Source organism: Caenorhabditis briggsae, assembly GCF_000004555.2.
Source record: "Caenorhabditis briggsae complete genome, chrIV, whole genome shotgun sequence".
Classification (NCBI taxonomy): domain Eukaryota; kingdom Metazoa; phylum Nematoda; class Chromadorea; order Rhabditida; family Rhabditidae; genus Caenorhabditis; species Caenorhabditis briggsae.
The window spans coordinates 5,314,007-5,326,882 of NC_013487.2; the positions used below are offsets into that span (position 1 = coordinate 5,314,007).

General features: G+C 37.9%; 4 protein-coding genes across 4 annotated transcripts; all 4 read left to right on the forward strand.

Moving 5' to 3' along the window:
• Positions 1-1,264: 1,264 nt before the first annotated feature.
• On the forward strand, positions 1,265-7,001 carry Cbr-mca-1 (the record flags this gene model as incomplete). Its single annotated transcript, XM_045235275.1, has 9 exons — positions 1,265-1,363; positions 1,430-1,507; positions 2,200-2,376; positions 2,602-3,042; positions 3,107-4,342; positions 4,829-6,220; positions 6,245-6,410; positions 6,462-6,592; positions 6,942-7,001. The coding sequence occupies 9 exons, from the start codon at positions 1,265-1,267 to the stop codon at positions 6,999-7,001; spliced, it is 3,780 nt and encodes a 1,259-aa protein (XP_045096943.1).
• A 3,229-nt stretch (positions 7,002-10,230) lies between these two features.
• Positions 10,231-10,482, forward strand: CBG26427 (the record flags this gene model as incomplete). Its single annotated transcript, XM_045235276.1, has 2 exons — positions 10,231-10,325; positions 10,377-10,482. The coding sequence occupies 2 exons, from the start codon at positions 10,231-10,233 to the stop codon at positions 10,480-10,482; spliced, it is 201 nt and encodes a 66-aa protein (XP_045100298.1).
• Positions 10,483-11,290: 808 nt separating this feature from the next.
• On the forward strand, positions 11,291-11,586 carry CBG26426 (the record flags this gene model as incomplete). The annotated part of the gene is made up of 3 exons (XM_045235277.1): positions 11,291-11,386; positions 11,434-11,495; positions 11,541-11,586. The coding sequence occupies 3 exons, from the start codon at positions 11,291-11,293 to the stop codon at positions 11,584-11,586; spliced, it is 204 nt and encodes a 67-aa protein (XP_045100297.1).
• A 979-nt stretch (positions 11,587-12,565) lies between these two features.
• CBG26425 lies at positions 12,566-12,797 on the forward strand (the record flags this gene model as incomplete). The annotated part of the gene is made up of 2 exons (XM_045235278.1): positions 12,566-12,640; positions 12,687-12,797. 2 exons carry the CDS (start codon positions 12,566-12,568, stop codon positions 12,795-12,797), a joined length of 186 nt encoding a protein of 61 aa, XP_045100296.1.
• Positions 12,798-12,876: the final 79 nt, after the last annotated feature.

Below are 12,876 nucleotides of genomic sequence, written 5' to 3' on the forward strand. Positions count from 1 at the left end.
ACCTCACATTTGAGTCATGTTATACCTTGCTTGTTAGATTGTAAACATCTAAATTAGAATTCTTAGGCTTAGGCCCACTTCTTGTTTCTTTTTTACCCTTCAGCTTACTATCTTTAGGCTCAGGCTCTGATGTTCTAAACAGCCATCTTACAGTTTATGCTTTCAGTATCTCCAGTGTTTAGGCTCATTTCTTGCAGTTAGGATGAGGTTCAATCTTAAGTTCAGACTTAAAGTTAAAGCAAGGCCACACTTAAAGCTATGCTAGGCTTATTAAAGCTAGGTTTAGGCTTAAATTATCCAGCTGGAGCTTAAGTATAGACTTTCAGATTACCTTATCCTTAAGCTTAGGACCTGCCATATCATTAAGCTTGGGACTTTAGACGCCTTTCATTTTTTTTTATCAGTAGAGCAATTTTGCATTGATTCTTGACTCCCCATCCCTCAATTTTGCATTGATTCTTGACTCCCATCCCTCATTTTTCCTTTTACCCCAATCCATCTTTCTTCTAGGTTAACCTTTTTTCTGTCTTGCAATCTTTTTGATGTTTAGTTCCTTGATGACACTCATTTTCTTCCAATATACCTGACCTAATTAGTAATGGATACCCAATTTTAGTCTAACTTTTGATCTACCTTCTCGATTCTTGAACCAGCCGTATTAATTTTTGTTCCTTCTTGAACCTTTTCCGCGTTCTCTGTGGGGTCTTATCAATTTGATTCTTGACCCAATGTGATTTTCACGTTTTCTTAAACTTTTTGATCTACCATATCTATCTCTAGATTCTTCTCCTGTGCACCACACCGTACTTCTTGATTGAAGAAAAGCCAGAACAGTTAGATGAGATTGCGAAGAGCTCATACATATGATGAGGTAAAATATTTACAGATCAAGCAGTAGATCACAAAAAAACGTCATTCGTTGAAATAATTGATCTATCAAATCTCGAAAAATGTTAAAAACAATGACGAATCTTTTCACTTGCACGCCAACAAAACATAGCGAACGACTTCAAAGAAACTTGTGACCTTCCACCTGAAAAAACTGACCGTCTGATGATTTTTGTCTGACCGTCTGGTCTTCTGTTTGGCGAAAAACTCTCCCCTTTCAACTTTTTCGGAAGTTGTTCACACAATTGAAAAAGGCAAACTTCTATATTTCTTCAATGCCTCTACTCTCACAGTCTAACCATCTTCTAGTCTATTCTTCGAGTTTTAGCGGGTTGTCTGAAATTAGAACAACAAACTTTTCATCACTATTATAATAATGCCCATTATTGCTATAATTCTCGTCGTTTGTTTTGTTGGCAGACTTATTGTCTACTTTTGGAAACGAGAACCCAAAGGGGAAACCAAGGGTAAAAAGGTTGGGGATTTTTAGAATTAGCTGGCTGGAATGATTTTTTTAGATTACAAAAATAAATATTTTCAGGATGCTAAAGAATTTGGCTGCAGTCTTGGCGACCTTCGCGGACTCATGGAGGCTCGCGGAGCTGAGGCGATAGTCAGGGTGAGTGGTTTTTGAATCCTGTAACTTTAAAAGGTAAGGCTTCCATTCGGTCGAGAAATTCAGCCGACTGACCGACCACCGAACTAGCTGATCTCATGCGGAAATGCACAAATTTGGTTGGCGCGCTAATCGATCGGTCAGCTCGGTTGGCTGTCGGTCGGCCGGCGATCGGCTGGCGGTCGGCTATCGGTAGGCTGTCGGTTCGGGATGGCCAAGTTTGGACCAACCGAAATGAAAGCCTTATTAATAACTGAAAACCAAAAATTTTCATTAATGTTTTGGTCTAGAAGATTGTTGCAAAATTGATCCGTTGCACTTAAAGGATCATTACATTTAAAAAAGTGGAAGAACCAAAAAGATAAAAAAAAATCACTTGTTCACTTCTAAATTTTCGTTCTCCTATTAGTCTACCAACGTCATTCTGATTTGTGACACTTTGTCTCTAATGTCTCTTTGCCTTATCCCATTTTTTCAAATTTCTCTTTTTTCTACCTGCTGACCGTGCCAAAAATGGGTGCGTCGGCCTTGACAGATTGTAGATTTGAAATGAGAAATTTTTAAAAAGAAGACAATGGAAAGTTTGAAGTGACCTATAACTTTGGAAATTGTATATGTGATAAACATACACGCATATGGTGGTGTAATATAAATACCACACAATCAGCTGATACGATTTAAACCTTCACTTTCAGCTGTCAACAGAACATGAAGGCGTTGAGGGACTGTGCAAGAAGCTGAAAACCGACTCGTTGGTGGGTTTGAGCGGAGAGCAAGCGGATCTCGATAAACGTCGACATGTCTACGGAGCCAACACTATTCCACCGGCCAAATCCAAGGGATTCGTGCGGCTCGTTATCGATGCGTGCAAGGTTTGTGTTTCTTGAAGATTCTGTTTCATGGGGAAAATAACTCCGAACATGAAGTTAAATGTTTTGACTTCCAGGGATTTTCTGAACCAACAACTACTTATTATTCTGATTAAGACTATCTTGAACGTTTCAAAACTTTGTTTCATGTGTTTTAGAAAATAAATTCCAACAGAATTCAATTTGATTAGCAGCGTACTCGCAGAATCAACAAATGCTACTTTTCAGGACCCAACTCTTATCATCCTCGTACTTTCCGGCTTCATCAATTTAGCTCTATCATTCTACGAACCGACATCGGCGGCCGAGGATGCAACACAACATCTGGTCAACGCGACGACGGCAGCTATTCTCGCCAACGGCACCGGCATCTTCTCGACAACCGAAGCGCCTTCTGAGGGACACGGCACCGCGTGGATCGAAGGAGTCGCCATTCTGCTGTGTGTCATTGTCGTCGTACTGGTCACCGCTGTCAACGACTACTCGAAAGAACGACAGTTTAGAAGTCTGCAGGAGAAGATTGAGACGGGACAAAAGTTTTCGGTCATTCGAAACGGCGAGGCGATCGACGTGCCCGTCTCGGATCTGGTGGTTGGAGACATTGCCAGAGTCAAGTATGGAGATCTTTTGCCTGCTGATGGATTTGTGATTCAGAGTAATGATTTGAAGGTGAGCCCACATTTCCAGTCCAACATGGACTGTCGAAGTTAACCAACTAAAATAAAACTTCCAGATCGATGAATCATCTCTTACCGGAGAATCCGATCACATTAAGAAAAGCGTCGAGTCTGATCCAGTCCTTCTCTCTGGTACCTATGCTATGGAAGGTTCTGGAAAAATGGTTATCACCGCTGTCGGAGTCAACTCGCAAACTGGTATCATCATGACACTTCTGGGAGCTGGAAAAGCTGGAATCGACGATGATGACTCTACATCAACATCGTCTAGCTCTTCATCATCATCCAGTTCATCCGGATCTTCTTCCAATGGCAGCTCGGATAGCTCCAAATCTGGAGATGACGATCTCACCGCCAAATCTGTGCTCCAAGCTAAACTTTCCAAGTTGGCTCTCCAGATCATCTACTGCGGAACTACCATTGCTGTCATCGCCCTGATTGTCTTGATCACTCGTTTCTGTCTTGAACACTATGTCTTCGAGAAGAATGAGTTCTCCCTAGTCGACATTCAAATGTTCGTCAAGTTCTTCATCATCGCCGTCACCATTCTGGTCATTTCCATCCCTGAAGGACTTCCATTGGCTATTGCTCTTGCTCTCACCTACTCTGTCAAGAAGATGATGCACGATAACAACTTAGTTCGTCACTTGGACGCTTGTGAGACCATGGGAAATGCCACGTCGATTTGCTCTGACAAGACTGGTACCCTTACCACCAACCGAATGACTGTTGTGCAGTCTTACATCAACGGAAATCACTACACCAGTCAAGAAGCTCAACCACACGGAGCCAATCTTCCAGGAGTCACTGGACCAGTTCTCATGGAAGCCATTTCTGTGAACTCTGCCTATAACTCGATGATCGTGGAGCCAACGAAGGTTGGAGAGCAAGTACAGCAGCTCGGAAACAAGACAGAATGTGGTCTTCTTGGATTCGTCAACCGTCTTGGTGGAGACTACGCTGCCATCAGAAAGAAGTTCCCTGAACACGATCTGACCAAAGTATACACCTTTAACTCTTCTCGTAAATGCATGATGACTGTGGTTCCATACATGGAGAACGGAGTCAACATTGGATATCGTGTCTATTGTAAAGGAGCATCGGAAATTGTTCTTGGCAGATGCACATATCTTTTGGGATCCGACGGAAAGCCACATCAGCTGACTGGGGATCGTTTGAAGGAGATCACTTCAACGATTATTCATGAAATGGCCAACTGTGGATTGAGAACGATCTGTGTGGCTTATAAGACATTCATCCGGAAAGGAACTAGAGACTTGGAGAAGACCGAGGTAAGAAATCTAAATTGAATTCAATGAATCCCGAGAAAAATTAGCAAAAATTTCACATTCTAGATGAATCAGTATATTTGGAACTTTCTAATTTTGCGAAAATATTAAAATGAATACCAAGAAATGTTAGCACAATTTTTACTTTCTAGATGAAACAGTAGTTTTTGAAATTTCTAAATTTGATAAACTTCTTATCAGGTTATCATCGGTCCTTGCAAAACTTTTAATCTCTGAACGATCACAAGTTCTTCTTTCTCTTTTTTGGTACTTGTTTTGAAATTAATTGGTCAATTAGTAACAGTTTGAGACTAAATATCGAAGAATCATCACATCAGAAATTGGTTGTACATTTATAAATATATTTATCAGTAGTTCGCCGAAACAGGATCTCTTTTTCTGTCTTTCTGATCTACAGTTTTCTTCTTCCCGCCCGCCATGATCAAACTTTGGCTTTTTTCTATTCCCTAATTCTCTCGTTTCTTGCAGATTGAATTCGCCGAAGAGTCGGATATCGATTGGGACGATGAGGAAGCAATGTACCAAAACTTCACGGGAATCGCCATCTGTGGTATTCAGGATCCAGTTCGTCCGGAAGTTCCAACAGCGATTGCAAAATGTAAACGAGCTGGAATCACTGTGCGAATGGTCACTGGAGACAACATCATGACCGCCAGAGCCATTGCGATGTCCTGTAAAATCTTGGAACCTGGAGAGGATTTCTTGGCTCTTGAGGGCAAAGAATTCAACGAACGTATCCGTGATGAGAATGGAAAGGTCTCGCAGGCAAAACTCGATGAGATCTGGCCACGTCTTCGTGTGTTGGCTCGTGCTCAACCAGCTGATAAGTACACTTTGGTCAAGGGAATCATCGATTCAAAGGCTACAGCTCAACGGGAAATTGTGGCTGTTACTGGAGACGGAACCAATGATGGACCTGCGCTGAAGAAGGCTGATGTTGGATTTGCGATGGGAATCGCTGGAACTGATGTTGCCAAAGAGGCTTCTGATATTATATTGACTGATGATAACTTCACTTCCATCGTGAAAGCTGTTATGTGGGGAAGAAATGTGTATGATTCCATCTCGAAATTCCTTCAATTCCAACTCACTGTCAACGTTGTCGCTGTCATCACCGCCTTCATCGGAGCCGTGACTGTCTCTGATTCTCCATTGAAAGCCGTTCACATGCTCTGGATAAATCTTATCATGGACACCCTCGCCTCCTTGGCTCTTGCTACTGAGCAACCAACCGATGAGCTCTTGGAAAGAAAACCATATGGACGTAAGAAGTCTCTCATCTCAAGAACCATGGTCAAGAATATCCTGTGTCATGCCATCTACCAACTTATCATTATCTTTGTTATCTTCTTCTATGGAGATACCATCTTTGGAATTCCAACCGGACTTTATGCTCCACTCTTTGCCCCACCATCCCAGCACTTCACTCTTGTCTTCAACGCCTTTGTTATGATGACAGTGTTCAATGAAATCAATGCTCGTAAGGTCCACGGAGAGAGAAATGTCTTCAAGGGACTCGCAGCCAATCGTGTGTTCTGTGTCATCTGGATCACAACATTCATTGCTCAGATCATCATCATTCAATTCGGAGGAGCCTGGTTCTCTACCCATCCACTCACCCTTCAACAATGGATTGTCTGTCTTGTTCTCGGATTCTCCACTCTCATCTGGGGACAAATTGTGGCCACTATTCCATCGAAGAAGCTGCCAAAGGCCTGGAAGGTTGGAAAGGGAGATGTTCAGCCAGCAAAACTTCACATTAACGGAGACTACAATGTTCGTGCTCGCTCTCGTGCTTTGACTCTTCGTAGATCTGGAAAGTCGCTCTGGATGCGAGGAATGTTCATCATTGGGAACCATGTAAGCCTAGAGTTTAGAATTTAGAGTTTGGAATTGTTAATTTTTCAGCTCCGCGTTCTCCGTGCCTTTGGAATGGAGAAGAGCGAGAAGGCCGCATTCGGGCGTACCGCACCAGCAATGACTGCCGAGGCTGCCGAACGCTGGCGTGCCAGTTACCGCAAGTACCGTCATCAGAAGCATCAGGAAAAGAGTGAGTGGATTTGACAGTGTTGCATCAAAAAACTATTTTTGTGTTGTTTAGAAGCAGCCGCTGAAACCGCGGAATCTGTGAAATCGGCCGACTGGGCTAAAGAGCAAAAGGAGAAGAGGAAGACGTTCAAGCAGATCAAACAAGTCGCTCGTGGAAAGAGTGTTGATAAGGAGGGAAAGAAGGTGAGCATTAGGGGCGTGGCCTAAAAAACCAAGAATTTGGAAAAAAAGTTGATCATGTACTCGACTTTGACTCCATCCTACCGGAAATGCTCTAATAGAACCCATCCTATGTATGTACTTTGAGCTCAATTATCTTTGTTACTATAAGAGATATCAAAATGCTGTCAACTGATAAAATGTTGGTGATATTACGATGAATAGTTTATCAGTTGACAATTTTTTGATATCCTTCACAGGATTTGAGATATTTGAGCTCAAAGTTGACGGTTAGAATCTATTAGAGGAAATACGGTAACTGACTATGACTCAAATTTATTTCCATTCAAAGTGGAATAACTTTAATTTTCAGCATCACAAGAAGCGGAAGGACCAGACAAATGTCGATATGGAAGACATTGAACTGAATTAGACAAAACTACCAAGTAGTATATTAGAATCGCCCCCTCAAAACCACCTCTAGATGCTTTCTCCCCGCGCTCCCGCTCTTGCTTTCGTTTTTCTCTAACTTTAACTTCTCTGAAATTTAAAAAATCCTCTATTTTTCCCCCAAAAATGTCCTCTCAGCTGTAAAATGTGTGTAAAAGCGTGTAGAAACATGACCCAAACATATCCATGTTCCCCCTTCCCTCTCAGTCCGGTTTTCCCTATCAAACACACAAAATCACCAAACAAAAAAACCGAATTGGGTAATATGTGTCGTTCTCATGTTTTTGTTTATATATTCGAAAAGCTTTTTTCTTGTTTTATTTTTTCTTGTTACCTTTTTTCACTTTCTCTGTTTCGATGAGCCTCCCATCTAAAATTTTCTCTCGCAAAATATCATTTAGCGCTTCAGCTAAAGGTGCAGCTCCTCCCCCTCCCCAGAATCGCTTTTTATCTGTAATTCCCCCATCTGTATAATTTATCACTCTCTGTGTCTCTCTCGCCCCCACGCTCTTCTCTCTAACATCTCTCTCGCAATCACTTATCATCAATGACGTATAGGGTATGAATACCCCATGAAACAACAGGCGAAAAATAAAAAAATCTTGAATTGTTTTTCCCTTTTTATTATTTTAAGGGACTTGTTATTTTGAAATTATCAGCACAGGTTCGAGTATCACGAGATGATCGGTGTGATTTTTGCAATCATGGAACTTTATTATTGGGGTTTGAAGACGCAATATTTTTTCAGTTTCAGAAAGTGATCTTTTCTAGAAGTTAAAGGAGTTGTATAATCAATCGACACAACCACGGAATTTCTGAAAATTGTCTACAACTGAAAAATCTCATTCTAAAAGAAAATGTTATTAAATCATCAAGTTCTGCGGAACTCAAATTTCTTTTTCCCATTTTTAAAATGATAATAATTGAAAGGGCCAATTTCAAGAGCAAGTTCCAATAACTACAGCAAACACTGCAATGAATGAAACGAATAATTTTCATAATACTTTTACGAATAATTAGGGCTTGTACAATAGGTTCAAAGTATAGTAGCCACACTGCAATAACTCTTTGAAACAGAACCATTTTCAAACAACTCCCGAGCTAACATGGTTTTGCATAAAGTAGTACATTTGTTTTGAGACACTTTTATTTTTTATTTTTCAGCAATGACGGACATAAACATTCTGTAAGAGGTATCAGAAAGTGATAAACTGATAAAATGTTCTTGACTTTCGATAAAGATTTTGCTAGTTTGCCAGTTTAAATCATTTTCTCAGTTTTTGAAGTGTTTCACACGAACCGATATAAATCTGAGTCAGTAACATGGACCCTTCTATTAAAGGTTTTACGGTCACAATATTTCGTTTAAAAAAAACTTGAAAACTAGTTTGAATTGTAGTTTTTGTAAAATTTCAGAACCAAAACTGTGAACGAAATGTTTAGAAAATTTGAATTATTTTTCACTTTTTTCTTCTTGTTTCAAAAGAGTTGTTATTTTGAAATTATCAGCACAGGGAGATGTTCGAGTATCACGAGATAATTGGTGTGATTTTCGGAATCATGGAACTTTGTTATTGAGGGTTGAAATTAAACACACAGCATTTTTAATTCAGTTTTAGAACGATATTTTTAACTAGATGAAGGAGTTGTATGCTGGACAAACCGAATAGTGAATTTCAAAAAAATATATCCGGCCATGCACAAATATAGTATATTAGCATTAACAGTGTTGATTTCATGATGCACTTGAAACAGGTTTTACAGCAACTATTATGCTGGTACAAAAAGCTGGGGCTGTCTAAGAGAAACGCCGGTGGCCGTGGACAAAGGTTCCACAACGAAAACGACCAAAACCTAAAAAAACCTTGATTTTCCGCATTTATTTTCTCGTTTTTACCGCTATTCGGTTTTCCCGCAAAAGGTTGGGAAGTAATAATTTTTATGATGAAAAATTTTTTTTTTTACAGAAAACACTAGTTGTCGTCGAAAACGGCCGCCGGCGTTTCTCTTCTATAGCTCCGTTTATTTCGTACCGAAGAAATGGATTCCGAGCACATTTCAATAACTGCAGCAAATACTAACATGTGATTGAAACCGAAAATTTTAAACAGATGTCTTGAAAAAAACATGAATCTTGTAAACTAAGTTCAAAATATGAAGTCGCCTTACAATAACTATTTAAAACAGAATTTTGAATTTGAAATTTTATGAATTGGAAATTTTGACTATGTTCTGATTTTCCGAACAATCTTGCTCTAATTGAAATGGTTTTGTATCAGGCAATGCATTTGTTAAAATTATTTCATTTGCAGCAGTTGAAGACATAACATTTCTGTGAAGCATTTAATAAAAGCTTCTCAGACACAGTTATGTTTGAGCCAATTTTTCTCTATAGCTCATAGTAATAGGCATCAAAAACGATAAACTAACAAATTGTTCTTGACATTTTGATTTATGTATTTAACACGAATCAAGATTAAATTGAGCCAAAGACATGGGCCATTCTATCACAGGTTTTTCGGTAGCAATATTTCGCTATGAAAATTGAAAACAAGTTTGAATTGCAGCTTTTTTAAAATCTGAGAACAATGAAAAACAGATAAATTTAAACTTTTTTCCTGTTCCAGCTCCCTTTGTTCCGGTTGAACGCGATTGACATAACAATGGACAAAGCTTTTCTAGTCCATAATTTTATTTATCTCAGTCGCTAATTTTAGTATATTGTCAGCCCTTTCTGAAAAGTTGTATATATTATTTTCGCAAAATTATTTTGTTAAAATGAAGAATAAATTATTCCCTGTTTCGCTCATTACAGTTCATTGCATGTGATATGTACGAAGTGGTGGGTCTTGTGTGCTTTCTATAAAAGTGTTCATTGATTTTTTCCCCATTATTTCGAAAACAGAGATTAGGTGAAAATATGTAGTACCTTATCATCGTAACACATTTTAATGTATTTTGAGCCTAGAAAACAATATTTATCAAGTTTCAGAATTCGATTATTGAATCCATGATGGAAATCTATCACATATTCTCACCTGACTAGAGAATACCATCTCAAAATCCACGTATGTTTGTTTTGAGACTATCAAGTATCTGCAAAAACCAATAAAGCAAACCGCGAGGATAAAAAAAATATTGGGTCAAGTGTTTATTCCTCGGAGGTCTGGGTATAAAGAAAGCTGAGAACTTTCTATTTTTTCTAATAGAAAATGAAGTTTCTCCTATTTTTCATGCTGATTCTTTTAAGTGTCAGCTTGGCACTCATGGATTCGAATATCCAGCCTGATTACATAAAGAATAGAAAGTGAGTAATTTTAAAGAAACAGAAACAGTCAAAATTTGTTTACATTTTCAGAAACCTAGTCGCACGTTCTGAGAGGATTCATGTCACAACACATCGTCCAGGAGATTTTCGTCCGTTCACTGGAAAAAAGACTACTCTGAAAAATTGGTTCAATTGAATGAGTTCTTGAGAATAAAGTATTTTTTCGTCATTTTCTATTGATTTTTTGTAGAGAAAATAATAGAAATCACATGAAGAAAGTTTAAGTTTGTTTACAGAAATTATTGTTTTCTGAGATATCATGAAATAAATTTCTTGAAGTATTAATGTTCTACGTTCATATATCCTACGAAATTTGAAAAATGTATTCACAAAGTTTTTCGGATTTGTTAACCGGAATTACGGTTTCGAAATCATGTTAGAATGAATAACTTTGACTATTTAATAATGGCATTGAATTTTCGTTGCACTGTTTGGGAATTTTTTGAATGCTTCGCAAAAATTGGGATATTTGATTTTTTAAGGTGGAAGAGGAGATTCATCCTAGTCCGCGGCCAGCTTTTTTCCGCTCTCCAAATTCATTGTTAGATTGTTCCACTTATTTGAATAAGTTTTTTTTTTCAAAAATTTTGCTTTGAAAAATCTGAAAATTGACGAACTGAAATCAAATACTCCAGAAAAAATATTTTTTGAATTCCACCTCATAAAAATTACAATTCCTGAAGCTCAAATATTTCGTCACACACCAAAGTCATCAACTTCCCGGTCATTACTCTCATCTTAAGGTTTTAGATTATGGTTACCCAATATTTTCGTTTTGTTCACTTTATTGACCCAACTGACACCCCGAGAAGTACCTCAATCAACACTGAAAACGAACACCTGACACTGATGTTTTGCGAGAAAATAAATAAGGAAGTTTGTTCTTCAATTGGTATAAAAACAAAAGTCATAGCTCTTTGGATATCGAACTCTGATATTCAAAAATGAAAATTCAACTCGCCATTCTTTTCATTTTTGCTTTGATGATTTGTGATGTGATTTCTGCGGAATCGGAGAAAACTTCCAAACTCGTTGGAAAGGTTAGCATAGTTTTTGAAGTAGTAAGCTAAATCGAAGAAAATTCCAGAAAATGGGACGTCATAAAACTAAAATCCGCAATCTAGAAGATGCACAAAAAGGAGAAAGGAGGTAAAATTTACTAAAAGATAAAAAAAGTTCAATATTTAATTTCAGATCTCGTTTCCCAAGAAGGCTCAGTCATGAACAATGGAACTACTAGTAGAATGTTGATGAAGTTCCCAGGCTCACCCCTTGGTGGAAAATGATTTAAAAATGATGTTATTAAATAATTGAGAAATGCATGAAATAAACGGTATCTAATGTAATTAACGAAAATACTATTTTAAGGAGGTGATAACACAAGATGGTGAAATATGAAAAAAATCTTTAAACAGAAAAGGATATTCAAAAACTGACTAAAAAAATTTAACACAGAGTTTTCTGGAAAAATATCTAGATATTATTGTTGTCTGAAAAAGTCAAGGTTAGAGAGTATTTTATGCGAGGTGCAGGAACCTCGAATCGGCAAATAGCACATATTAGGTGGAGACGCAGACATATTTTTTGAATATCTATCTTCGCTATTTTGAAACTTACAAAATTGTGTTTTAAAAATCAAAGTAAAAAAACTCAAACTTGCTCAAACTTGAAAACCCCTTGCAACAAAAAATATTCCTATTCATTTGCTGCATACTTTGAAAAGCTCTGTATAAATCTTCAAGTTTATATGTTTTATCGTTAGAAAAAAACGTTCCTAACTGAAAACATTTTACGAACATGCCAGAAAATGTTATATTTTGGCTGGAATCTGTGAAAAAGTTTTTGAAAGCATCCATTATTAGTTAGTATTCGAAAAGCACATAAAAACAATCGTGTGGAACATGAAAAAATTTGAAACCTGAAAAAATTTTCATTCTTGAAACTGGGAAATCTAAGAGACCATTTGAGAAAAATCATAGCTCATGCTTACCGCTTTTTTGAAACTGAAATTTTTGGAATCTTTTTTATTTCCTTTCTATATCAAACTCCAAAGAAAAATGTGTTCTATTTCCTGTTTTCTCTGTATGTGGAATGGAAAGAATTAATCCGTTGACTGGTAACGCATTTAAGTAAACTTTAACAAAAAAATCTTTAGATGTTTCGTAAACTTGGTCAAAGTATAAAAGTAACAGTGAGGCCTACCTAGAAAACAAGAAAAAATGAAAATTCATCTGTCTATTTTCCTCATCTTCGCCCTAGCGATGCTCAATACGGTTGTTTCCGAATCTATCAAGGTGAGACTAAAAAAGAGGAAATCAAAAATATAACTGAAAATTTCAGCACCATAAAAAACAAAACAAAGAGTTCCGCTTCCGTCGTGGTGTGGTCATTCACGAATCGGTCAGAACTACTACACCCATTCCTGGAAGACCCGGGCCACTTGGGAAATAATTTTGTTCAACCTAATCAGGAGATGATTACCGTAAAACCTCTAATAGAACGACACCCGGATCGTTCACTTTGAGCCTAT